At 50.1% G+C, this 27,217-nt stretch overlaps 1 protein-coding gene across 5 annotated transcripts in view; it reads right to left on the bottom strand.

Moving 5' to 3' along the window:
* Positions 1-27,217, bottom strand: part of LPP (LIM domain containing preferred translocation partner in lipoma) — a 311,393-nt gene that overhangs the window by 41,395 nt on the left and 242,781 nt on the right. For 4 of the 5 annotated variants that reach the window (XM_083504206.1, XM_083504205.1, XM_083504203.1 and 1 more), the window contains 2 exons: positions 19,137-19,260; positions 5,746-5,915 (listed from right to left, as the gene is read on the bottom strand). In XM_083504206.1, the coding sequence (XP_083360332.1) occupies positions 5,746-5,915; positions 19,137-19,260 (294 nt within the window). Of the gene's footprint in view, positions 1-2,158; positions 3,387-3,823; positions 5,916-19,136; positions 19,261-27,217 lie in introns of those variants that run through there. The other variant, XR_014526400.1, reaches the window with a different exon arrangement.

Genomic DNA, 27,217 nt, shown 5'->3' with positions numbered 1-27,217 from the left:
CAGGTTAAGAACATTTTCAGGTTAAGAACGGACCTCCGGAACGAATTAAGTACTTAACCCGAGGTACCACTGTATCTCTGCTCTGCTCTTGAGTGCCTTCACAGGCAGCGGGTTTTTCCAATTTAAAAAAATGGTGCTTGGGCTATCATTACAGAGAATCAAAGAAACTATGTGAGCTTTCCTGAAAGTCATTCGTCACCCTACTTTGGCTAAAGGGCAGGGTGTAAATTCTGCAACAATGGGCACAGGTGGCAGGCACAGGTTTGCTGCTGCTGCTGGAAATCTAGTTGGAAGGGATCCTGAGAGCCATAAGGTCCAACCCCCTGTTGGAATCTCAACTTTGGGCCTCTTGGTGTGCTTAAGTTCTAGGCGAGATCTGGACTGTCTGGTTCCGAGCTCTCTCTCTTAGGCTGGAATGCAAACCCCACTTACCTGGCCCACAATAGGACTTACTGATGAGTAGACACAAGCAGGATTGCCCTGCTAGTCACTGCACTGCATTCTCTCAATCCTTCCTCTCCTCTCCTCCCTCCCTCTCTCTGGGTGCCCTGTCACCAATTTTGCCACCTTTTGAAACACAGACTTCTCTGAATTTTGCAGCGCAGCTCTCCAGCCGTGTAATACGTCCAAGAAATGCACCTATTATAGCAAAGTGTGTATACTTGCTTTGCGAAAGCATGTATATTAGACACAATTGAATGCAAATGCCTGTCTGTTAGGAGACATCAGCACTAAAAGGCTTACCATTCTTCTAAAGGGTATTTTAAAAAAAGAAATACAAGTTGGTGCAAACAACTTGAACTTTGAAAAATGAGAAACTGAGATGCACAGATTTGCCCATTCCTTGTCCCACGTGGTGACATGGACATGTTTCTGCCACCACCACCCCAGGTTATTTGTGAGACCGTTTTAGCATCCTGGGGGAGGCAGAGAGGGGCGGGAAGAGACCAGCAAGGCTTCTCAGATGATATGAATAATGGTACATGGAGAGAGACTGAGCGAAGGTGCAGGCCAGATAATTGGAAACGCATTAGAAGATTTAGCATTTGCAATGCAAACCACGCAGGGCTGGCCCACGGCCGCTGTCCTGCTTTTCATCCTAAGCAACCAATTCCCCGTCTAGTTCAAGGCGAGAGTTGCATTTGGGGGAAGGAGTGTTGGATTTACACCGATTTCTTTTCCTTCCCTACCCAGGAGGAAGAGGGTGGGTCTCAGTAGGGGGCTCTTGGCTGTTGAATCCACAGGAACATCAGGTACCACCTTCTGAACATTCCTCAGAACATTCCTTCTGAGGAATGATCAAGGGAATTGGGCATGTTTAGCCTGCAGGAGTTGAATTATGGTGCTGCAGGAGACTCTTGAGAGTCCCATGGACTGCAAGAAGATCAAATCTATCCATTCTGAAGGAAATCAGCCCTGAGACTCCAAGACTTTGGCCACCTCATGAGAAGAGAAGACTCCCTGGAAAAGACCCTGATGTTGGGAAAGATGGAGGGCACAAGGAGAAGGGGACGACAGAGGACGAGATGGTGGGACAGTGTTCTCGAAGCTACCAGCATGAGTTTGACCAAACTGTGGGAGGTAGTGGAAGACAGGAGTGCCTGGCGTGCTCTGGTCCATGGGGTCATGAAGAGGCGGACACGACTAAATGACTAAACAACAACAAAGCCTGCAGGAGAGGAGACTGAAAGTTCGTATGACACCGATCTTCAAATACCCCAAAGGCCATCTAGTTCAATCTCCTGCAATGCAGAAATCTCAGCTAGCCATCCAACCTCCAAGGAAGGAGAGTCTGCCTCCTTTTGACCGAGTCTATTCTGCTGTGCTTACCACCAGGAAGTTATTCCATTCCTGATGTTTAACTGATGAATAGTTAATCCCTCAAATGCTCCGGAGGTTCAACTCACCACCGATGGATTCAAGTTACGAGAAAGAAGATTCCAACTAAACCTTAGGAAGAACTTTGTGGTGGTGAGAGCCGTTCAGCGGTGGAATGGACTCCCTCAGAAGTCCTTCCATGGTGGCTTTCAAGCAAAGTTTGGGTGGCCCTCTGTCACCGATGCTTTAGCTGAGATCTCTGCATTGCAGAGGGTTGATGACCCTCGTGGACCTCTTTCAACTCCACAATTCTATTATTCTATTTTGTATTTGCATTTCCTTTGAATGTCTGGTTGTTCTTAAATGTCGCTAGCTTTCTGGAGCCCCTGGGGACCCTCGGTGGTTGCTTACAAGATGTCCTTGCGGTGCTTTGGGACAATTGTCCTCGACGAGGGTTGTCATCCTGCCCCTCAAAGCTGCGCTGAGGATCAGGCTCATGCCGCCGGCCAATTACCATTCTTTTATGCTTTAACAAAGATTAGATGATAAATCTGAAAGCGGGCGAGAGGACGAGGATCCTCTTGCGTTTTCTTGCTCATCCTTTTATCTCCGAACGGAGGAATCTTACTGAACCTTCGCCAGCAATTCACTCAGGCTAATGAAGTGCGTAAGTAATGAGATTAAATAATCTCAAAACCATTATTGGGCTGCCTGAGGCAGATGCACCTCAAAGCTATGGCAGATTCGGGGCGAGACAGGAGGGAGGGCCTCCCTTTCCCTTTGAAAGATTTCTCCGCTCTCGCGAGCGCAGGATCGTGACCCTGGACCAGGCCTCCTCCAAGATAGAGTCCTCTGGAAGCTGTAGCTCTGAGGAGAAGGATACCCTGGTCCATCTCATGTGGGTCACCATTACTGCCTCCCCTTCCTTGTGCCTGAAGGAGACTCTCGTGATGGCTGGTCCACAGTCACCTTGGGGAGAGATGCCTCACAGTTGGAAACTCCATTAGCCCCAAAGGAGCCAACAGCTGCAGAAGAAGACTTTTCAACTGGCCAGGAAGTAGCACTCCAGGGATGGAGACCACCCAGCCGTAGAGATGCAATGGAGCTTTTTTTGAGAGGTATGAAGCTCAAGGAAAGGCTGCGACGGAAGTGAGCTGCTGGTAGGGAGTGGTAATAGGGCCCATCCTCGGCCTTGCGGCAGCACAAAGCAACAACAGGAAGTTAAACTATGGAACTCACTGCCACAGGAGGCAGCGATGGCTTCAAAAGAGGATTAGACAAATTCATGGAGGAGAGGGCTATTGATGGCTACTAACCATGAAGGCTATGATCTGCCTCCACAGTCAGAGGCAGAAATGCTTCTGAAATCCCGTTGCTGGAAACCAGAGGAAGGGAGAGTGTTGCTCTTGAGCCTGCTTTCTGGTTTCCCTTAGCGGCATCTTTCTGGCCACTGTGGGAACAGGAGGCTGGACTAGATGGGCCATTGGCCTGATCCAGCAGACTATTCTTATGCTGTTTTGGGAGAGGAGAAGAACTAGAAGCAGAGGAGGAGGAGAACCAGAAGAAGACTCAGAATACTCATCGCAAAGTATTGGAAGACACAAGATCTACCCACTCTGGAAGAATGGCAGATGAAGGTGATTGACTATATGGGATTGGCTGAAATGACCGGCAGAATCCGTGACCAGGGGAAAGAGACGGCGGATGAAGATTGGAAGAAATTTAAAATATATCTTAAGAAACATTGTAAAATTAATGAGTAAAGGGAAAGAATAAGGGAAAATTGGATAAAATTAAGGGAGAGGATTTGCTGAAACGAATTTAGAAATTGGGATGCAGAAAGGGGAGGTATGGGGAAGTCGGTGAAGTAAGGTTTAAGAAATAAGGATATGAAATTATACATGTTTGTTTATGTGTTTGTTTGTTTTTATTGTGTTATGTTTGTGTTATAAAAATTGTGAAAAACTAATAAAAAATTTATTTTAAAAAAAAGAAAGAAGAAGACTCAGAACCTTGCTGAGACAACATAGATGTTTGGTCTCAGCTGCAGATGAACTATCCAGGGTCCTGAATCTGATCTCCCTCCAGGTTGCTCATCTGGGGAAGCAGGATATACCGACCTCCCTTCCTTGGATTTGTAAGGCCAGTGACCTAATTCCTAACGTAGGGGTGATGTGGGCACAAAACCTCATTGCTAACCGCCCGCCCCTCCCAATTGCAGTGGTTCGTGTGTAGCTACAATGTCCCCCTGGCTGATCCCAGGCTCTTCCAAAAGTTCCTAGGCAGGATCTGGGGTGTGAAGGTCCTTCCCCTGGAATAGGACTCTAAAGATGCTAGATCCTGTCTGTCTCAGCCAGAGGGAGGGGCTATCCTGTGAGTGACAGGGCTGGCCTCCAAACAGGGGAACAGCTTTGTTAAGATGCTTGGAACGAAGTCAGGAGATTGGTCCTTGTAACCCCAACTTGTCCAATATGATAGGTGGCTTCAGATGTCTTTCTCAGACGTCTGCCAACCCAAGATCCTTTGAACTGGGATTGAACTTGGGGACTGACTGGGATTGGAGATAAATTTTGGGATTGTCCCAAATTTTATGAATGTCCACTGGTCAAGTGGGGCAGGGGCTCAGTGACCCACAGAACTCCTTGCCTAGTTTGCTTTCCTTTCTGACCTCTCTGGGACATCAGGCAGAGGTCTTTTCCACCTCACTACCGGAGATGGGAAGAGCTGAATGTGAGACCTTCCGTATGCCAAGCATATACTCTGCCACATTCCTACATAGTCTTTCTCTTTGGGATTGAAGTTGCGCAACGTCCTTCCTTCCCACCTTGGCCAATGAAATGAAAGTGAAATAAAGACAGCTTCCCCAGGAACCTTCCTCCCAAAGAAACTGTCCTTCCTTTCCAGTAAGAAACATAAATGCTACGAGGCTGACCATAAACGTTTAGTTTTATGTTGCTGTAAATTTTTATCTAATGCTGAAGGGTAAGAGAAGCAGAGGCTACGGGACTTGACTTTGACACTGCTTCATGGTCTCCCCTTCCTGACCACCGTATAAAGTGGGTTTCTTGACTCTTCTGTTGTGCAAAGGGTGGGGTTGGCTTACCTACCCAAAACACATGCTAAAGAGGAATCCATCAACGGGTCCCCTTTTGATCCAGAAAGGTGTAAGTCCATGACTTCATAGAATTGTAGAAATGGAAGAGACCTCTGGCCAGTCACTCACTCTCAGGCTAACTGACCTCGCAGGGTTGCCGCGAGGATAAAATGTGGGGTTTAGGAGCACTAGGTGCACTGCCTTGAGCTCTTTATCTAGAAAAAGGTTGGCTAGAAATGCAATAAATAGGCATTCGTCATCTGGGTCAAAGGAGATACTTTATCCAAGTAGCTTAGCTGGACGCAAAGCAGCATATGCTTTGGGGATTCCCAGAAATGAATTCCTAAGAAGATTCCTCACACCTGAGTCCTCCAGACAGCCAATGAGCGTCAACATCGAAAGGTATGACCTCCAGCGCCCTGTGCACCCCCTTGCATCTTGGTGCACCCCAAAGATAATCCCATTGCAGCCCAGGGGCAGGTACATCTCACACAGAGACCCCTGGTGCAAGTGGGGACTCGAGAATCAGAGAGACACAGAACATACAAACGGTCTTCCTGAATCCAAAGAGACACCTGTCAGTGGAGTGGAGTGGTTAGAGCGCCAGACTAAGATCTGGGAGAGGCTGGGGTTCGAATCCCCACTTGGCCATGAAGCTCAATGGAGTGTGGATTTGGCTACCGCTCACTGCCTCTCAGCCAAGCCTACTGCTCAGGGTTGTTGTGAGGACTGAATGAGGAGGGGGAGAGTTCCTTCAAGGAAAAGGTGGGATAGAAACACAATGAATGAACACCCAGCTCCGCCAGAAGCAGAGAGCGGTCGGAGGCACTTACGATGTAGCAGGGCTCGCAGTAGGCTTTCTTCTCCACAGCGTAGAAGGGCTGGCCCCGCAGTTTGTTGCCGCAGGTTACGCAGGTGAAGCACTCCACGTGGAAGACCTGGTCCATCGCGGTGCAGCCGGTTCCTTCTCCCACGACGTTCTCCCCGCAGCGGGCACAGCGACCTGGAGGGCAGAGAGGGGCCTGGCGTTAGGGGCCACTCATGGCACTTGGCTGCGAAGGAGACCCCCATGGGAACGTAAGGGGGCATACATGGACAGGTGGAGTCCCCCAAACCCTGGGCGGCCCCCGTGTGGAATAATGACTCAAGACAACGTGCTATGGGATTAAAATTGGCCACAACTTTTTTATGTTTCAGATGTGGGTAGACCTTGGCTCAGGCATTGGGCGTTTATCCCTCCCAGTCCCCTGCCGGGGATCTGAGGAACATCAGGGTTATCCAAGTGTGTGTGTGTGGGGGGGGGGTGGGCTGGCTCTGGAGAACATATGTTCAAGCAGAGAGAGTCTGTATTGGCAAAACCTATTTGGTGTTTCGCAACTTTCTGACTAGTTGCAGGACCTTAGCGAGACCTAGCAGAGTAAACGCAGAATCCACGGAAGCAATTGGCGACTTGGCTGCAGACAGGCTAGACGAAGCAGGAACCAGGAACTTTTAGTTAGGTGTTTATTATATACAGTGGACTATTTACAGGAACAGAACATGGATCTTTTGCTAGCTCTCTCTCACACAACTCCTACACTGACACTCAGAACTCTGAACACTGAATACTGAACTAACACAATCCAGTTAGTAGGCCATTAATTATCACTCCCTTGAGAGAGCTTGACCAATCAGGGAGCTGTCTGCATGTCTGTTATCACCAGGCAGACTTACTCCTTCAGATTGCCTTCTGACTGTCTTCCAAACCTTAATTGACTCTGTGTGAGTAGCTGCACATACACAGTTTCCCAACAGTCTGCCCCCGTTATGCCGTTGTCGCAGGGGAGAGCAATGATGACCTCTAGGTCTACGGCCAAAACCTCCCCTCAAACAACCCCTTTAACGGGGAACCCTGGTATTGCTGCCACAAAGAGGAGGGGGGCGTGTGTCACCACTGCACACCCCTCCAATTCAGGGAAGATAGACTAAAGAATTCCACCCAAGGCCTGATACTGACAAAGTTGTGACGTTTTGCTACAGGAAAGGCAAACCTGCCAATGCAGGGGAATTCCTTTCTGGCCCTTCAACAGTGACCTTGACGTAGCAGCGCCTGCGTACCTGTGGAGAAAAGTTAACCTGCAAAAGAAGTCTTAACTGAGGGAGGGGAGGGTGGGAGAAGCCCTGGAGCCAACTGACGACTCCCAGGTAAGATCCTCCCTCTATTTTGTGGGCAGGTGGTCCCTCCCCCTACCTGGCCTGATAACCTTGGCAACGCTTTCCCAGGCGGAACTGGGCAACTGACTGAGTTGGGCAGAGACCTCCAGGTATCCCACCTGGGGGGAGGTGAAGCCAAGCCTGTGCTAATGGTGCCGCATAGGGTCCAGGGGCTGTGTGCGACCACACAAAGGGCGCCTCCCATTTAATGTGGGGAGCGGTCATTAGCTGGAGGAAGAGGAGGCAGGGCGGAGGTTTACGAAATTAGACCCAGCACGGAGGAAGCAGATCAGGAAAAGCTTTCCTCCATCTCGGCTAATACTAGAACTTGCGGACAAGCAATGAAGATGAATATGGGAAGATTCAGGACAGAGAAAAGGAAGGACTTCTTCATGCATTGTGACTTGCAGTTATTTTTGCTGATTACAGTTTAGACAAACCTAGACAGCATCTTAAAAAGCAGAGACATCACCTTGCCAACAAAGGTCCGTATAGTTCAAGTTATGGTTTTCATGTATGGAAGTGAGAGCTGGACCATCAAGAAGGCTGATCGCCAAAGAATTGATGCTTTTGAATTACGGTGCTGGAGGAGACTCTTGAGAGTCCCATGGACTGCAAGAAGATCAAACCTCTCCATTCTGAAGGATCCTGAAGCTGAGGCTCCAATACTTTGGCCACCTCATGAGAAGAGAAGACTCCCTGGAAAAGACCCTGATGTTGGGAAAGATGGAGGGCACAAGGAGAAGGGGACAACAGAGGACGAGATGGTGGGACAGTGTTCTCAAAGCTACCAGCATGACTTTGACCAAACTGCGGGAGGCAGTGGAAGACAGGAGGGCCTGGCGTGCTCTGGTCTAGGGGGTCATGAAGAGGCGGACACGACTAAATTACTAAACAACAACAACAACAGTTTAGTAAAAACTGAGAAGTGTAAACTGTTCAATTATTATTTGATAATATTTAGTTTTACTGTTTGCCTTTTTGTATCGGAACAGATTGTTTATTATGTGTGTGAACTTTGCTGTCTACTTTGCTGTTTCTTCAGCTTGTAGATGGCCTTGTGCATAGTAATATAGAAAGGCGGTATGCAGATTAAAAGTGAAATAAAATGCAGCGCATATTTAAACTGTGGAACTCGCTCTCACGGGCGGCCCTGACTGAAAAAATGACCCACAATTTAAGAGGAACAAAGAAGAGAGACACCTTTGCGCAAGGAGGGCGGAGCTTCATTTCATTCACAAATTCTACAACAAACTAAAGACCAGCTCCCATATTAACCTGTGGACATATTTTACAGATGTCCAGTGTTATAGGCTGCGACGTATGCACAGGTTTTCACAATGCAGTTTGGAGGAATGTTTGAGGAAATTTAAAGAATAACAATTTAAAAAATGTTTTTTAAAAATAAAATAAATGTCAGAAGTGCCCTGCTGAGTCAAACTAAGGGGTTGCTTGGTAAAGTCTCCTGCTTCCATACAGAGGCCAACCAGGAGATTCTAAGCATCTCAAAGAACAGCAACTTCTGCATGAAAAGGATGCTATCTCAGTTAGTTTGTTACATTGCTAATGGTGGTTTATATGTGGATTATTTTTACTGTGCATTTGCATTTCTTTTCTATTTTAAATTTTAATGCATCCTAGAACTCCCCACCCCCATTCATTAGTCTGCTTTGAATGTGGATCATTTTCATTGGTAACGTTTATTTCTAGATTTTTGTAAACTTCTATTTCATGTCTGGAACACGGGTGGCGCTGTGGGTTAAACCACAGAGCCTAGGACTTGCCGATCAGAAGGTCGGTGGTTTGAATCCCCACGATGGGGTGAGCTCCCGTTGCTCGGTCCCTGATCCTGCCAACCTAGCAGTTCGAAAGCACCTCAAAGTGCAAGTACATAAATAGGTACCACTCCGGCGGGAAGGTAAACGGCGTTTTCATGTGCTGCTCTGGCATTGAGTTCGCCAGAAGCGGCTCAGTCATGCTGGCTACATAACCCGGAAGCTGTACGCTGGCTCCCTCGTCCAATAAAGTGAGATGAGCGTCGCAACCCTAGAGTTGGCCACGACTGGACAAAATGGTCAGGGGTCCCTTTATCTATTTCATGTTTATAGAGGGTGGCATTCAAGTAAGTATAACGCAGAGAGGACCCGCTGATATGAATCAACATGACTAAGTCCAGTCCACTAATTTCTCCCATTACATTAAAACTCGTGGACACCCAAGGATGCTGAATGCTGGAAGGTTCGGGGCAGATAAAAGTCCTTCTTCACACAGCACAGAGTGCCTTCTGGCGGTTCCCCTATTTTGAGAAGTGAAGTTACAGGGAACCCGGCAGCATTAGTCATGCTGGCCACATGACCTGGAAGCTGTACGCCAGCTGCCTTAGCCGATAAAGCGAGATGAGCGCCGCAACCCCAAAGTTGGCCACGACTGGACCTAATGGTCAGGGGTCCCTTTACCTTTACCTTAAGTCCACAACGTTATGGGTTACAGGTGATGAGCAGTATTGGCTTAGGCATTGGTCCTAACCGACTATATCTGACTTCAGCCCGTCCATTTGAAGTCCGGGAAGGGTTAACCACCAGTAGGGGGAGTCCTGCTGATGCACATCAACTAGGAACTCCCCCTGGAGTCACCAATAGGGGGCGTGCCTTAGGCCCTCACCTCCCCAGGCTTCAGACAGGGCCACATCCCCCAGGATCCTTTACGGACTACCCTTCAATATGTGGGGCAGGTGATGGCGCTACCTCCCCTCTTTCCATTTACAGAACGGTACCAATGCCTAACCGCCAATACCCAAAAGTTGTGACAATTTGCTATGAGGTAGGCAAAAACCAAGTGGCAGGTGCCAATTTGCCAAGTGGAAAAATTCCTACCAGGCCCCTCAACGGTGACCAACCAAGGTCCATAGCAAGGTCAAGGAATGAAAACCCTATGGGGCGGGAGGGTGGGAAAAGCGGGAACAGCTGGCAGGCGGGAAAAGAGGGAGATCCCTGGCTGCGTCCTGCCTTAAGTAGGGCAGGCCACACTCCCAGAGCCAGCCGATTGGCTGGCCAGGAGCTGATGCAGCTGGGAATCCCCCCAATCGCGCGCGGGGGGGGGGCGTGATGCCTGCAACTCCACCTCCTTTGAAGGGCGGAAGTAGCTTTGCAGGAAACCAGAGGAAGGTGCGAGTTTCTTTTGAGCTCTGGTCCTGCTTGCCACTGTAAGAAGAGGAAGCTGGGCGAGAAGGCCCTGTGGCCTGATCCAGCATGCTATCCTTACATTGTTACATTCTAAACTGCCCTGTGATTTTTGGAAGGATGGGGGCACATCCATTTAATCAATGATAGCACTGTTCTGGTCCAGTGAGAGCTGGACCATAAAGAAGGCTATTTTCCGAAGAATCGATGCTTTTGAATTCTGGTGCTGGAGGAGACTCTTGAGAGTCCCATGGACTGCAAGAAGATCCAACCTCTCCATTCTGAAGGAAATCAGCCCTGAGTGCTCACTGGAAGGACAGATACTGAAGCTGAGGCTCCAAGACTTTGGCCACCTCCTGAGAAGAGAAGACTCCCTGGAAAAGACCCTGATGTTGGGAAAGATGGAGGGCACAAGGAGAAGGGGACGACAGAGGACGAGATGGTGGGACAGTGTTCTCGAAGCTACCAGCATGAGTCTGTCCAAACTGCGGGAGGCAGTAGAAGACAGGAGTGCCTGGCGTGCTCTGGTCCAGGGGGTCACGAAATGACTAAACGACTAAACAACAACAAGAAGTGTTCTTAAGAGGTCAGGCGAGGCATTGGAAGGAACGGGCGAACGCTCCGAGATGATGCAGCAGCCAAAGCCATCCCTCCCTGCTTCTTTGGCTTGCAAAGAGATGCCTTCATCACGGTTACATGCGCCTGCTTCCGCCGCTCCCCAGAGCCCCCGCCGCTGCTGCAGAGTGATACATGACGGAGAGCTGGAGAAACAGAACACGCCGTCTTTGAGCCAGGACGTCTTTCTTATGTAAATACATCAGACTGAAATATCCACCTAAGGGCTCCCACAGGTGCCATCAATAACCGCTGTTCCTGCGGCGTCGCAGTGCGTGCAACCTGCCCCCCTCCTTCGCCGCCTTCTGAATTCTTGCCGCTTTCGGAGTCCCTCCGATAAGTGCGCTTTAGAGATTCATGGCACATCCCGGCTTTTGGACGGCCGGGAACCCACTGGCAGCGGACGTGGAAAAATCATTATTCCTAATGAAGAAATATCGATGACAGAACAGCGTTTCTAGTCAGCAGCCTAACAAGATTTCCGTTCCTGGTCCTTGTCGAACCCTCGCCCGCCCCGAATCCCGGCTACGGTGCGTGTTGCGCAAACACACACAGAGCTTTGCTCTTATGGATTTCCCTTCCAGTCAAAGGCCACCGGTGACCACACTTTAATCTTTTAAGACCTTCTGCTCATGACAGCCATTTGACGGCGAGGGATAAGAATAGTTGGGACACGGTGTTCTGCGAAGAGGGGGAAAGAGAGCAGCGTTGGGTCTGCCTTTCTTCTCGTTGTTGTTGAATGTTTTAACTATGCAATGCGGTCACAGAAGTCAAGCTGAGCTGGGATAGCTCGGTCAGTAGAGCACCAGGGCCTTAAGCTCAGTGTCGTGGGTTTGAGCCCCACACTGGACCCAAAAAATTCCTTCATTGGGGTTGGACTAGATGACCCTCATGGTCTCTTCCAACTCTGTTCTGTGATTCTATGAAGGCTCTCAGTAGAGCTGGGAGGCCTGTAGACTTATGAATGTAAGAAGAGCCTGCTGGATCGGGCCCATCAAACCCAGTATCCTGTTCTCGCAGCAAAGGGAAGCATACAATCAGGATTCGAACACAAGGGCAACGCTTTCCTCTTGCGGTTTCCAGCCACTGATATTGAGAAGCATCGCTGCCTCAAACTGTGGAGACACAGCACAGCCATTCTGCTTTGTAGCCTTCCTCCTTCAATCCTCTTTTAAAGACATCTGCTGCCTCCAGTGGGAGAGAGTTCCACAGTTTAACTTTGTGGAGAAGCACTTTCTTTTCTCTGTCCTGAATCTTCCAGCATTTAGCTTCTTTTGCTGTTGCTTTCTGGGAGGAAGGGGGGTGAGGCATCAGGGAGGGGGTGCTGCATGAGTACCCCTGCAGAGCCAAAGTGGTGGTCTCGCCAGTGCTCCTGAACAGTACCAACCTCCTTGCCCCTCTGGGTAAAAAGCAGTGATGCCTCTGCTGTTGGCGGGGTGACAATGCCCCTCCCTGCCAGCTCCTGGCCTGAATTGCTGGGCAAAATATTCCTTCATTGCAGGGGGGGCAGATGACCCTTTGGGTCCCTTTTCACTATACAGTTCTAGGATTTTGTGATTCAACAGGGCAAGGCCACAGACTGCCTGCTTCCCACCTGGTCAGGTTCAAGAAGATCTCGTGACTCCTAGGTAATTTCCCAGGGTTGATGTTTCAGATGAGTTTTCTTTGCAGAGCAGAAATGTTTGCTGCTCGGTTCATCCCAAAATACTCCAACTACGGCATATTTTGTATTTTAGGAGGAGAGAGATATGAAAGGCATCGCTTGATCAAAGCACTCATTCAGCGCGCAAAATTGCATCTTATTGCTAATGCCTCTCCCTTTGCCGTGGCCTTCCGAGATCTCATCCTCCATTCCCGCGCCGTTCCAAAATTATCCGAGAACGAGCGCAGCTAAAAGGTGCCCCCCCTCTCCTTTCAAAAGGGAAAAGGTGTGGGTGGAAGTGTGGGGAAGAGAGGGACTAAGTGTAGGGAACAATCTACACCCAACGGAAACATGCCCACCCCCAAAATGACAGAGCTGATTGTCACGCTGAAAGAAACAACCCATTGCTAAGGCTGGATTATCAGTTTTCATAACAATGAAGCATTATCCGGAGTTCTGAGTGCGACAGCAAATTCCAGCAGCACCGACATTCAATTAAAACCTCTGGTGGCTGTCAAGCGCTTCTTTCCCCCCTGCCCCTTATCTGGTCCCGGGATTAACCCTTCCAGATCGTTTCCACACAAAGGAAAGTGATCCTTCAGCAACTGCAGGCACATGTGAATCACAGGACCACCTTTGGGCAGGGGGCATACACTTTTTGCCCTTGCCAATGCAGGAAAGTGGGGTCAGGGCTGGTGGTCTTCAAACAAAGCGATGACCAGCCTGGGAGGCGCTGAATAGCCAGCAGCAGGGCTGGCTGACCCATAGGCACTAGGGGTGCAGGGCTCTCGGGGGCGACAGGTTGAGAGTCCGGGGCTGAGATTTGGAGTCCGGGGATTGAAGAGCCAGGCCAGCCGACAGCTGCTGCCGAGCGGAGAAGAGTGTGTTGGAGCACCACAGGTTTCTTTTTGCTGTGGGTGTGTGATGGCCTGGGACTCAGACGCGGAGGCTGAACCTGAGGAATCCCAGCCTGCACAGGAGTCCCCGCCTCCAGAACCAGCTGAGCCTGAAGGGTCCTCACCTGTGCTGGATCCTCAGGTGCAGGCATCAGCTGAGTCTGCTCTGGCTCCTGAGGTGATGGAGGACCCATTGCCTGCAGGTGCTCCACTCTCAGCCCCATCAGGGGAAGCTGAGGTTGCCTCTGGGTCCGGTAACCCTCCAGCCTCTCCTGAGCTGCAGAGGCTAAGTTCCCGCAGGAGGAGGGCTCGCCTCCAGGCCAGGAGAGGCGAGTCACCAGAGGATCGGGCCGCCTTATGCCTCGGGGCAGATAAAAGGCAGCCAGCCCCAGTCCCAGGTTGCGGGAGCAACCTTGTTGGTAACCTGTTCCTGCCGGCACCCTGTCCTGCTCTTCTGCCAGAGTTCCTGACCCCACCCGAGTCCCCGCCTTGGACCCCGCTTCAACTTTGACGGACGGCCTCCATACCGCACCCTCGACCTTGGACTGGACTCGGACCTTGCTTCTCAGTTAGCCCCTGGGAGCAGCACAGGGTGCTGAGGCAGCTGGCCAGTTCTGCCCTCCTGCGCACCTGGGATTGAAGGGCCGTCGAGAGAGAGCTGTGTGCGGCATGGGAGAGAGTTGTGTGCCCCCCTAAAAAGCTCAACAACTTTGGCCTGCCCCCAATTGGGGACACAGGGCAGTTTTTTGCACCCTGGCGTCGCATATGCTAAATCAGCCCTAGCCATCAGCTTTACAGGGTGAATTGTCTGACCCCCTGAAGAGAAGGGGGCCGCAGCACTACCCCCAGGCCATCTGCAGAGGGGGCTCTGCAAGACAGTAGAGGCTCCCCTCCTCCAGAAAGCTGCCCAGGGGCACAAAGCCCAATCTTCGCAGGCAGCAGCAGGTGTGAGATCACAGTTAGGAATGCCCCATCTTAAGAAGTCCCAGCATATAGGAAAACAAGAAAGATACAGAACACAAAGGGCTGGAAAACCATTCATGCCTCCCTGGTGTGTAAGCTGTAGGTTTATAAGGACTTTATAACAGGGGGCAGGAAACTTTCAAAAGTGCCAGTCCCCCCAGTATTCTGAATTAGTGCAGTCAAATCTCTGGCCTGACCCCTCCCTGCTACGGCCATTCTTATGGTCTTAAGAACATCAGAAGGGCCTGCAGGATCAATCAAGTGGCCCATCTAGTCCACCATCCTGTTTTCACAGTGGCCAGCCAGACAAATTCAGGGAGGAGAGGGCTTTTGATGGCTACTAGCTCTGCTCTGTGACCACTGTTGGAGTCAGCAATGCTTCTCAATGCCAGTTACTGGACCCCAGTTTCTCTTGCCCTCGAATCCTCCTTGAGGGCTTTCCAGAAGAGGCATCTGTTCAGAAACTTTGAGAAGAGGAAGCTGGACCAGGTGGGCCATGGGCCAGACCCTGCATGGTCTTCTTATGCTCTGATATGTTGCTTTTGTAGTGGTCCTTTTCACCGCTTTAAGCCCCCCTGGAAGGGTGTTATAAAAGGCATGGAATTAATAAGCCAATGCTCTTTCGTTTCTCTTTCACCTGGTCAAGGCTGCTCCCCAAGAACCTCAGCAAGACTCATTCTTTCAGGACACCCCAGCATCTCAGCAGACACCAAAGAAGTTTGCTCCACTTGTGGCTCCCAATCCGCAGTTGATGGAAACCACAGGAGAGGAGAGGGTTGTTCTTGCGCTCGGATCCTGCTCGCAGGTTTCCCGCAGGTTGGCCACCGTGGGACCAGAATCCTGCACCAGATGGGTCACTGGCCTGATCCGGCAGGCTCTTCTTACGTCCTTGTGTTCTTCACACCAGCCTTGAAGTAAGATCCGACTGCAACCCTGCTGGGGTTCTGATTGTGACTTGTTGGGGCTGCATGACAACCGTCTGTCCCTTCCCCAGCAAAATATCTGCAGCTGGCCCTTGAGGGTCTTAAGCAGCCTTTCGAAACCCTGATTGCTTGGTTGATGCTCCAGCCTTGCAACCACCCACCTCCTTGCCCGGTAGCTCGCTGTCAGCTCCCAAAGCAAAGCGGAATACCCCCTCCCCAATGCTGACAAGTCGGTGGGCTAATGCAATTTCCTCCTCTAATTTGTATTGGCTCGGACTCCATCCCGAATGTCCATGAGAGTTGCCTCTCATTTCCATCAAACGGAAGAACAGGCAGGACTCAGGAGCCATGCGACATGGGGCTGGCCTGCTTCTGAGCTCAGCTTCCAACCCTCCAAGATGAAATGGGGAGGGTGGACAGCTTGCAGCCTGGAAAGCTGTGTGGGTGCTGCAGAGACCTGAGGTGTTTGGGTGGAGGGTGTGTGTTCATTGGCAGACCTCGGGGTCTCAAATTTCAACGGCGCCCTGGGCAACACCAACATTTGCTTCCCCACCCCCCTTGCACTCCATTGTAAAGTATAGTTGCGGTTCCCTGTGGCGCTGCCAAGACTTTGTACCCAGTGCAAGCGAACCAGTCACACTCCTTTGGTGTGCTGAAGGACAAAATGCAAGAGAAAGCCACTTCCGCCCTACAGAGGAGGTGGAGTTGCGGGCTTCACGGCCTCACCATGCGCGGCAGCTAGAGCCCAGCCTTGCACAATTGGGGGGATTCCCAGCCGCATCACACCCTGGCCAGCCAATCGGCTGGCTCTGGGGGTGTGGCCTGCCCATTTAAACCAGGATGTGGCCTCCCCGCCTGCCAGCTGTTCCTGTTTCCCACCCTCCCGCCCTATAAGGTTTCCATTCCTTGACCTTGCTATGGACCTTGATTGGTCGCCGTTGAGGGGCTTGGTAGGAATTTTTCCACTTGGCAAATTTGCACCAGCCACTTGGTTTTCAGCCTACCTCATAGCAAATCGTCACAACTTTCTGGGTCTTGGCGGTTAGGTATTGGTATTGTTCTGTAGATGGAAGAGGGGAGGTAGCGTCATCACCTGCCCCACATATTGAAGGGTAGTCCGATAAAGGATTCCGGGGTGTGTGGCCCTGTCCGAAGCCTGGGGAGGTGAGGGCCCAAGGCACGCCCCCTATTGGTGACCCTGGGGGAGTTCCTAGTTGATGTGCATCAGCAGGACTCCCCCTACTGGTGGTTAACCCTTCCCGGACTTCAAGCGGATGGGCTGAAGATTGATCTAGTCGGTTAGGACCAATGCCTAAGCCAATACCGCTCAATACCTGTAACCAATAAAGTTGTGGACTTATTTATCCCATTAACCTAATTGTGTCTTTATTTCCACTGGGGGGGGAGCATCTAGGGGCAGGAATGAGGGATGTTTTCCCCCTCCCAGTTAAGAACTGCATTTCTTCCTAGGTAGTAAGAATGTAAAAAGAGCCTGCGAGACCAGGCCAGTTCTGATCTCATGGGCCCCAAAGGGAAACCTGCAAGCAGGAACCGAGTGCGAGAGCCCTCTCCCCTCCTGCAGTTTCCAGCAACAGAAGCAGAGGCATTGTGGCTGCCAGCCAGTGATAGCCCTCGTGTCCTCCATGGATTTGTCTCCATCCTCCTTTCAAAGCCATCCAAGTTGGTGAGCATCCTTGCCTCCCATGTCAGCGGGTTCCACAGTTCAACTATGTGCTGTGCCAACATTAGCTTTGGTGAACTAAGCCACAGCTTAGCACGATGTGTGAACCAGACGTCTGAGAATCAAAGAACTTAAGGAGAGCCGCTGGATCAGGCCCGTGTCTCACCTGGCCCAGCATCCTGTTCTCACAGTGGCCAAAAGGGATACCCAAAAGGGAGACCTGCAAGTAGGATCCGAGTGAGAAATCCCTCTCCCTTCCAGTGGTTTCCAGCAACCAGGATTCAGAAGCATTGCTGCCTCCTGAATGTCGAAGGAGAGCTTAGACATTTGGGGGGGGGGCTTGTATGCTGCTACTGGTGAGCAGGGCTAGGATGCCCCCTTTCTCTTCCTGCCACCCATTTTCTCCTTCTCTCCTTCTGCCACCCCCTTTCTCTCTCTCGTTCTCCTTCACCCCATTCCTTCCCTGTGTGATGGCCTGGGACTCAGGCTCGGACTCGGAACAGAGGAGACTCAGTCTGCACCGGATCCTTTGCCTCAGGCATCATCTGAACCAAGTCTGGGGCCTGATCCTGAAGAGTCCCAGTCTGCACAGGTTCCCCTGCAACAAGCACCAGCTGGGCCGAGTCAGGGGCCTGAGCCTGCCCTGGCTCCAGATGCGGGGATGACCTCGTTGCCTCCAGCTGGGCCATCACTTACAGCTGCTCCACTACCAGTTGGGTCAGGGGAGGCTGAGGCGGCCTCTGGGTCTAGTCACCCACCGACGTCTCCCGAGCTGCAGAGACTGAGGCCTGAGAGAAGGAGAGACCTGAGTACTTGCAGGAGGAGTGCTCACCTTTGGGCAAAACAGGGAGGCGAGTTGCCCGGGGATCAGGACCGGCCGTTACCCCGACAAAGATAAAAGGCTGTCGGACCCCACCCCAGGTTGCGGGAGCAACACTGCTGTATGCCAGAACCTGCCTGAGATCCTGTACCTGACTTTGCCTGGTTTCCTGCCTCGTGTCCTGCCTTGGCCCTGTCGGACTGACTCCTAGGGGAACCCTTGGATTCAGGATCGGACCTGGACCGCGTTTCTTGGGTTACCGCCGGGCCCAGGACATCCTGCCCAGGGGAGAGGAAAATCTGTCCTTGCCTGAGGTCTGTACTGACTGTGTGGGGAGTGCTTTGCCCCTCTTTCCCACCCCTTTTGGCTTATTTCACTCCACACCCCCCCAAAAACCCCCCACATTGCCCTCAGTCTCTCTCTCTCTCTGCGCAGGACGGGGGTCATGTGAAGCTGCTCAAGCCCCACCCCAACACACATCCTGAAAATTAACTGGCCTTTCTGAGTGCTCAAACCGTCGCTGAAACACCTGAGCATCTTTCCCGAAACCAACTTTAGCAAGCATCCTCACCTGAGCCACGAACTTCAGCCCCAACCCACGACCTTAAACCTCCACAGTTCCCAGAGAGACAGGACACCTGCATCCCTAAATAAATGGTCCTTTTAAAGGGATGAGCTTCCACCCATCTCTCAAGCACAACAGTCCCCTTTGGGGGGGCATCCGAAACACAACACCGGGGGGGGAATCCCCCGTGATGTGAGAGGAAGGAAAGTCTCTGATGGGAGCAAGCAGCCCACGATTTGAGCAGAGGCTGACCCGCCGAATGATCCTTGCTGGCTTTTCGAATGTAATTATTTGGAACAAATTATTTCCATGACTTAATACAATGCCTTGGAGCTCTCCAGTAAGGTTAATTAGATCGCTGCATTCAAAACCTATCTGCTCTCAACCGACTTTTAATATGCTCTGATGCAGCTTTCTAAATTTGACCTAATGATACGATTAGTGGGCAGCTATCTGGCCTGCTACGATTACCGCAGCACTGAATCCCCGAGGGGTTGGGGGAAACATGTTCGATGCAAATTAGAGTCAATGTCGCTGGGCCGTCCCCTCTCTGTTTTCATTTTTTGGCTGACCCCCACCCCTCCTGCACCCTGGGGCAACGGGCCTCCACTGTACAAAGCTGTATCATGGGCATGGCTAAGTTCATTAGCTCTGGTAGCTAACTATTTTATTTTAATTTTTGCACCATGCTCCAATGGCTTGTGGAACTCTCTGCCACCAGAACACGGGAGAGGTTGGAGCGCTTACCAAAGTATTCCTGGGAAGGTGGGTTTTCCATGTCGTACAGCATCTTCTTGGTCAGGTGTTCCAGCTCATCCTCCGGTCTGAACAAAGGGGCACTTGAGGCAGGGTTGGGACCGCCATGTCCACTCTGGAAGAGGAAAAAGAGGCAAGTTTTGACGTTTCCTTTTGGACCAGGGGCATGCTGTTGAGCGAAACTGTACATGGACTGATAAGTAGGCCCATGGAGGAAAGGTTATTTATTAAACATATGGCAAAGCAGCCAAATGCATGGCGATTTCTTCAAAATATGGTGTCAACTGGTGGCATCTGTAAATAGGCAAGATCTCTGTCCCTCCCCCATCTCTTTCGTTGCAATCAGCTGAAAATGCAACACCATTAAAAAATAAAATAACCCAGTTTGGGATTGCGCAGGGATCACACAGCAGCCTGACGGTGCTGTAGAGTAAATCACAATCAATGTTGTCACAAAGCCAGTGGAGAGCGAAGGCAATCGTGTATGAACTAGCGCTGCCCTCACTCTGAATGGGCATCTTCACCTGAAAAAAAAAATACCAGGGGGTGGGATGCAGGTATTCACGAGTGGCTGCATGGTCCACCTTTCAGAGGCTACTGGACCACCACATTGGGACAATCTATTCTGAATTATGGTAATGGGATTTTTCTGAATTTGGCCTCCTTTGCCCCCCCCCCCAAATCTTCTCTGGTTAGATGCAAAAAGAGAGAGACAAAATGTCTGCCTACACCATGGCTTCTTCGTCAGACCCACTCTAATCATTAACGGACTCCATCTCTTAAGGGCAATACTTTCAATTATACTAAAACCAGCTGATTTGCATGTTCCCTGCACTCAGGCTCCCCCCTCCCCCCCCCCGGCCAAAGAGCTCCGCAGTGCTCAGAATGAGCGCAGTTGGAAGCAAATCTACATCAATCTAGTCCCAGTTTGCATAATGTGACTTTTCCACATAGTTTGGTACAAAATTGGGTGAGGGAATTGAAAGATTTTTTAAAATAAAAAAACCACGGTTTTGCTGTACACAGGCAACATTTTGGGAAATCTCCCCTTCGGCATTGCTGTTCTTGGATTTTATCGTGATTTAACAACGGCGAAAACATTTCTTTGTGTGCACTTATTATGTTCACCATTTAGGAGCTGAAAGCTTTCCCCCACGCCCAAACTGCGCTTGCTTGTAAGTGCGGTCTCTTCATACTAGCAGCAAACAGATTTTAGACGATGTGTGAGGTTTTCCGTACCCCCCCCCCGACAACTCTGTGATATCCTATCATCATCTTCATCATCACTGTCATTTCTAAACTGCCCTTCATCCCATGGGATCACAGGGCAGCATATAATAAATAATAATACAAAAATTTTATTTATATCCCACCCTCCCCAGCCGAAGCCGGGCTCAGAGCGGCTAACAACAATAAAAGTAACACAGTTTACATAAAATCACAATCAATTAATAGAAATACATTCTAAAATCAATTCATTCTAAAATCAATTCAAAATCCAATTAATGGCAACCACTGGGCATTAACCGACATTTGCCCACAATTCCTCTTCACTGCATAAAATGGACCTGCTTGGCAGGGGGTTGGACTCGATGGCCCTTGTGGTCTCTTCCAACTCTATGATTCTATGACCTTATCATGGTCCTCTTTGTCCGGCAGAGAAGAGGAGGTTTTCCTACCGCCCGGGTCTCTATTACCCCAAACCTCTGAGGGTGCAGGGACTCTCAAGAGGGGCCCCTCTGCCAATCTCAGCAGCTGAGAGGGTCTCTAAGGAATCACTGAATCTTAAGAGTTGGAAGCGACCCAAACACTCAATGCAGGAATCTCAGCTAAAGCCATCCAACCTCTGCATTAGGGAGCGGGTGGCGCTGTGGTCTAAACCACTGAGCCCCTTGGGCTTGCCAATCGGAAGGTTGGCGGTTCGAATCCCCGCGACGGAGTGAGCTACTGTTGCTCGGTCCCAGCTCCTACAAATCTAGCAGTTTAAAAGCACACCTGTGTGAGTAGATAAATAGGTACCACTGTGGCAGAAAGGTAAATGGCATTTCTGTATGCCCTGGTTTCTGTCACAGTGTCTCGTTGTGCCGGAAGGGGTTTAGTCCTGCTGCCCACATGACCTGGAAAGCTGTCTGTGGGCAAACACCAGCTCCCTCGGCCTGAAAGCAAGATGAGCGCCGCAACCCCAGAGTTACCTTTGACTGGACTTAACCATCCAGGGGTCCTTTACCTTTAAAGGTAAAGGGACCCCTGACCATTAGGTCCAGTCGTGACCAACTCTGGGGTTGTGGTGCTCATCTCGCTTTATTGGCCAAGGGAGCTGGCATACAGCTTCCAGGTCATGTGGCCAGCATGACTAAGCGAACCTTCTGGCGAACCAGAGCGGCGCACGGAAACTCCATTTACCTTCCCGCCAGAGCGGTACCTATTTATCTACTTGCACTTTGACGTGCTTTCGAACTGCTAGGTTGACAGGAGCAGGGACCGAGCAACGGGAGCTCACCCATCACAGGGATTCGAACCGCCGACCTTCTGATCGGCAAGTCCTAGGCTCTGTGGTTTAACCCACAGCACCACCTGCGGCCTTTACCCTCTGCTTAAAAACCTACAAGTAAGGAGAGTCCACCATCTCCAGAGGGAGACCGTTCCTCTGTCGAACAGCTTTTACTGTCAGAAAGTCCTTCCCGATGTTTAGTCGGAATCTCCTTTCTTGTAACTTGAAGCCCTTGCTTCGAATCCTACCCTCCAGAACAGGAGAAAACAAGCTTCCTCCATCATCCAGGGCCAGATGAACTGTATTCAAGTCTCCAGGGCCAGATGAACTGCATCCAAGAGTATTAAAAGAACTGGCAGATGTGATCTCAGAACCACTGGCAGTCATCTTTGAGAATTCCTGGAGAACAGGCGAAGTCCCAGCAGACTGGAGGAGGGCAAATGTTGTCCCTATTTTCAAAAAGGGGAAAAGAGAGGACCCAAATAATTACCGCCCAGTCAGTCTGACATCAATAGCAGGGAAGATTCTGGAACAGATCATTAAGCAAACAGTCTGTGAGCACCTAGAAAGGAATGCTGTGATCACCAATAGTCAGCATGGATTTCTGAAAAATAAGTCATGTCAGACTAACCTGATCTCGTTTTTTGACAGAATTACAAGCCTGGTAGATGAAGGGAACGCAGTGGATGTAGCCTACCTTGATTTCAGCAAGGCATTTGACAAGGTGCCCCATGATATTCTTGTAAAGAAGCTGGTAAAATGCGGTCTTGACTATGCTACCACTCAGTGGATTTGTAACTGGCTGACTGACCGAACCCAAAGGGTGCTCATCAATGGTTCCTCTTCATCCTGGAGAAGAGTGACTAGTGGGGTGCCACAGGGTTCTGTCTTGGGCCCAGTCTTATTCAACATCTTTATCAACGACTTGGATGATGGACTCAAGGGCATCCTGATCAAATTTGCAGATGACACCAAACTGGGAGGGGTGGCTAACACCCCAGAGGACAGGATCACACTTCAAAACGACCTTGACAGATTAGAGAACTGGGCAAAAACAAACAAGATGAATTTTAACAGGGAGAAATGTAAAGTATTGCACTTGGGCAAAAAAAATGAGAGGCACAAATACAAGATGGGTGACACCTGGCTTGAGAGCAGTACATGTGAAAAGGATCTAGGAGTCTTGGTTGACCACAAACTTGACATGAGCCAACAGTGTGACGCGGCAGCTAAAAAAGCCAATGCAATTCTGGGCTGCATCAATAGGAGTATAGCATCTAGATCAAGGGAAGTAATCGTGCCACTGTATTCTGCTCTGGTCAGACCACACCTGGAGTACTGTGTCCAGTTCTGGGCACCACAGTTCAAGAAGGACACTGACAAACTGGAACATGTCCAGAGGAGGGCAACCAAAATGGTCAAAGGCCTGGAAACGATGCCTTATGAGGAACGGCTAAGGGAGCTGGGCATGTTTAGCCTGGAGAAGAGGAGGTTAAGGGGTGATATGATAGCCATGTTCAAATATATAAAAGGATGTCACATAGAGGAGGGAGAAAGGTTGTTTTCTGCTGCTCCAGAGAAGCGGACACGGAGCAATGGATCCAAACTACAAGAAAGAAGATTCCACCTAAACATTAGGAAGAACTTCCTGACAGTAAGAGCTGTTCGACAGTGGAATTTGCTGCCAAGGAGTGTGGTGGAGTCTCCTACTTTGGAGGTCTTTAAGCAGAGGCTTGACAACCATATGTCAGGAGTGCTCTGATGGTGTTTCCTGCTTGGCAGGGGGTTGGACTCGATGGCCCTTGTGGTCTCTTCCAACTCTATGATTCTATGATTCTATGATTCTATGATTCTATGATCCACGGGACAGCCCTTCAGATATTTGAAGATGGCTCTCTTATCTCCTCTCAGTCTCCTCTTTTTCAGGCTAAACACCCCCAGCTCCTTCGACCGTCCCTCATAAGGCTTGGTTTCCCGACCATTGATCATCTTGGCTACACACCTTCCAGCTTAAAAGATAAAAGGAAAGACTTCTCCACGCAGAGCAGAGTTAAACTGTGGAACTCACTCCCACAGGAGGCTGCGATGAGGAGGAAGCCTTTTTGGTATTTGGGGCCTGAGCCGTTTGGGGCTTTAAAAACCAAAATGAGCAGCAGAGATCGCAATAAACCACTCTGGAAGTTCATAAACTCTTACAACATTGATCTCTTCCATCTCAGCACTTTTGTTAACATTTGGCTTTTGAGATGCCGGTTTTAAGGAGGAATCCACAGGCCAAGGAGACAGTGGCTGCCGCCTCCCCCAAAAGCAATGGTCAGTTTAAGAGATCCTCGAGTTTTCTTCCTCCAATTTTCACTCTGAACCTTCCTGATAACAATCTGGCTTCCACTTTCCCACGGCTCACTGGGTTTAGCACCATTCGCTTTCGGCTCGGCCCACCCTCGCTCTCCCTTCGAAAAGAGGGGGGCCGGAGAAAGGAGAGGGGAAGGAAGACACCTGAGCAAGTGATAAACACCTTTGGGAAAGTGGCAGCAGCCTTCAGAAACTGTGCCGCAATGAACGCCCCGCGGCTCCGGCAGCGCCAGATACACTCATTTTTTCCTGTCCATTTGCAAACGATGTTCCAGAGGCTCCTTTCTTGGAAGGAAAATAACTTCAATTATGTGTTCTCAACCAAAGAAACATGGAAATTATCTTCCTTTCAGAAGGTAGAATTAGCTCAATTTAGAACTGAAAAGCTGCCAAAAAACATCCCTTGCTGATATTTACTTTCCCCCCCTTTTTCGTGTGTCCCCCCCCCTTTGCCTCCCGCTTCTTCAGATGCGCATCATATTTGCAAGGTTGCTTTTTGAAGAAGATGGCTTTCGGTATTAGTGTGGCTTGGAACAGAACTCAGGATAGTCCAGCCAGTAGAGCATGAGACTCTTAATCTCAGGATCACGGGTTGGAGCCCCACGCTGGGCAAAAGATTCCTGCCTTGCAGGGGGTTGGACTAGATGACCCTCGGGGTCCCTTCCAACTCTGAGGGCCTAAGATTCCATGAAATGGTGTCCCAGGCCCTGCCCTGTATGCCCCCTGCTTTCTACCTGATACACCCAGGTTGCCCTCTTCTCACAGCATCTATCATGACTCCATACCGGTCCCAGCTAGCTTGGGAGTTTGGAGACGGGCAAGGATAATAATAATAATAATAATAATAATAATAATAATAATAATAATATTTTATTTATATCCCGCCCTCCCCAGCCGAAGCCAGGCTCAGAGCGGCTAACAACAGAAAAATAATACAGCATTCTAAAATCTATTCATTATAAATCTATCAGTTCAAATCAAATTGATGGCAACCATTGGGCTAGAGTTCTGTGAGGATTACAGAAGGAGAGAGGGAGTCAGACTGTGCCTTGGCCAAAGACCTGGTGGAACAGCTCTGTCTTGCAGGCCCTGCAGAAAGATGTCAAGTCCTGCAGGGCCCTAGTCTCTTGGGACAGAGCGTTCCACCTGATCGGGGCCACAGCCGAAAAAGCCCTGGCTCTGGTTGAGGCCAGCCTAACCTCCCTGTGGCCTGGGACCTCCAAGATGTTCTTGTTTGAAGACCGTAAGGTCCTCCGTGGGACGGACCAGGAGAGGCGGTCCCATAGGTACGAGGGTCCTAGGCCGTATAGGGCTTTAAAGGTTAAAACCAGCACCTTAAACCTGATCCTGTACTCCACCGAGAGCCAGTGCAGCTGATATAGCACCAGGTGAATGTGATCTCGCAGCGAGGACCCCATAAGGAGTCTCGCCGCGGCATTCTGCACCCGCTGGAGTTTCTGGGTCAGTCTCAAGGGCAGCCCCACGTACAGCGAGTTACAAAAATCCAGGATGCAACTCGGATGGTTTCTGGGACTTGGAAAAGCGGGTGAGAGGAGTCAGGATATAAGGGCAGGTCGTGTTTTGCTAGCCCCCAAATGGAAAACGAGCAAGGTCCCAACCAAAGAAGAATGATGGGATATTCAAATTGATGGAATATTCGAAGCTTGCGGACCTAACATATAGAATAAGAGAACAAGAAGAACGTACCTTTAAAGAAGATTGGAAAAGGTTTATTGAATATATGGGTGAAACAGTGTATATTTGAAAAGGTGGGCAGCGTTAAGACAAATTCAGCAGCGTAAATAAACTTGGATGGAAGTAATCATGGGATACTGAATGGTTTAGTTTATGTAAAATATTCAGGGATTTATGGCATGCAAATTGAACCATGGAAAGAGAAGAAGGGAAGTCACTGATATTTTAATTTAAATGAATATTCTAAAATGTAAAGCAGAAAATTTAATAAAAATTAGGGGGGTGAGGATAGAAGGGCAGGGGGTCCCTAATGTTGGACACCCCCAGACTGCTTTTGTGTGGTGGTGGGCGTCTCGTGACAGTTTACATCTGCATCTATAAGCGCTCAGTCTTTTGGTGTAGCAGCACATGCAACTTTGGAACTCCCTGCCTCTTGACACCAGGCGGGCTCCTTCACTACTGCTCTCCTTTCGGTGCCTGACAGAAACATCCTTGACTAGAGCAGCCTTCCCATAAAGCTGGCGCGAGCTTTAATCTGCTTTTAAAGGTAAAGGGTAAAGGAACCCCTGACCATTAGGTCCAGTCGTGACCGACTCTGGGGGAGCCGGTGTAGAAATTCCGGGTCATGTGGCCAGCAGGACTAAGCCGCTTCTGGCGAACCAGAGCAGCGCACGGAAACGTCATTTACCTTCCCACCGGAGTGGTACCTATTTATCTACTTGCACTTTTGACGTGCTTTCGAACTGCTAGGTTGGCAGGAGCAGGGACCGAGCAACGGGAGCTCACCCTGTCACGGGATTCGAACTGCCGGCCTTCCGATTGGCAAGTCATAGGCTCTGTGGTTTAACCCACAGTGCCACCCGCGTCCCACAATCTGCTTTTAGTCTACTGTTATTTTAACTTTTCAGAAGCCTTGAATTATAGCCGCTAATTTTTCTCATTTTGAATTCTGGTGCTGGAGGAGACTCTTGAGAGTCCCATGGACTGCAAGAAGATCAAACCTCTCCATTCTGAAGGAAATCAGCCCTGATTGCTCAATGGAAGGACAGATCCTGAAGCTGAGGCTCCAATACTCTGGCCACCACATGAGAAGGGAAGACTCCATGGAAAAGACCCTGATGCTGGGAAAGATGGAGGGCACAAGGAGAAGGGGACGACAGAGTATGAGATGGTGGGACAGTGTTCTCGAAACTACTAACATGAGTTTGACCAAACTGGGGAGGCAGTGGAAGACAGGAGGGCCTGGCGTGCTCTGGTCCAGGGGGTCACGAGGAGTTGGACATGACTAAATGACCAAACAACAACAACAATTTTTCTCATTGATAATTCTCTCTCTCTCTCTCGGTAATCTGCTTTGAGTTCTGTTTCGTTTCTACAACCAAGCAGTGTGTGAAATGAATGAACAAGAGAGAGAGAAATCTGCCAGAAGCGGGTTGGGCTGGATGACCCTCAGGGTCCCTTGCAACTCCACAGTTTGACGATACAGTGAGACAATCCCCTGTCCCCTGGCAGCCTCTGAAGGAGCCTCAGCACT

Source organism: Podarcis liolepis, assembly GCF_965112155.1.
Source record: "Podarcis liolepis genome assembly, chromosome: 5".
Lineage (NCBI taxonomy): Eukaryota > Metazoa > Chordata > Lepidosauria > Squamata > Lacertidae > Podarcis > Podarcis liolepis.
The sequence above is the reverse complement of the archived record's forward strand: the minus strand, read 5'-3'. Positions and strand labels throughout refer to the sequence as shown.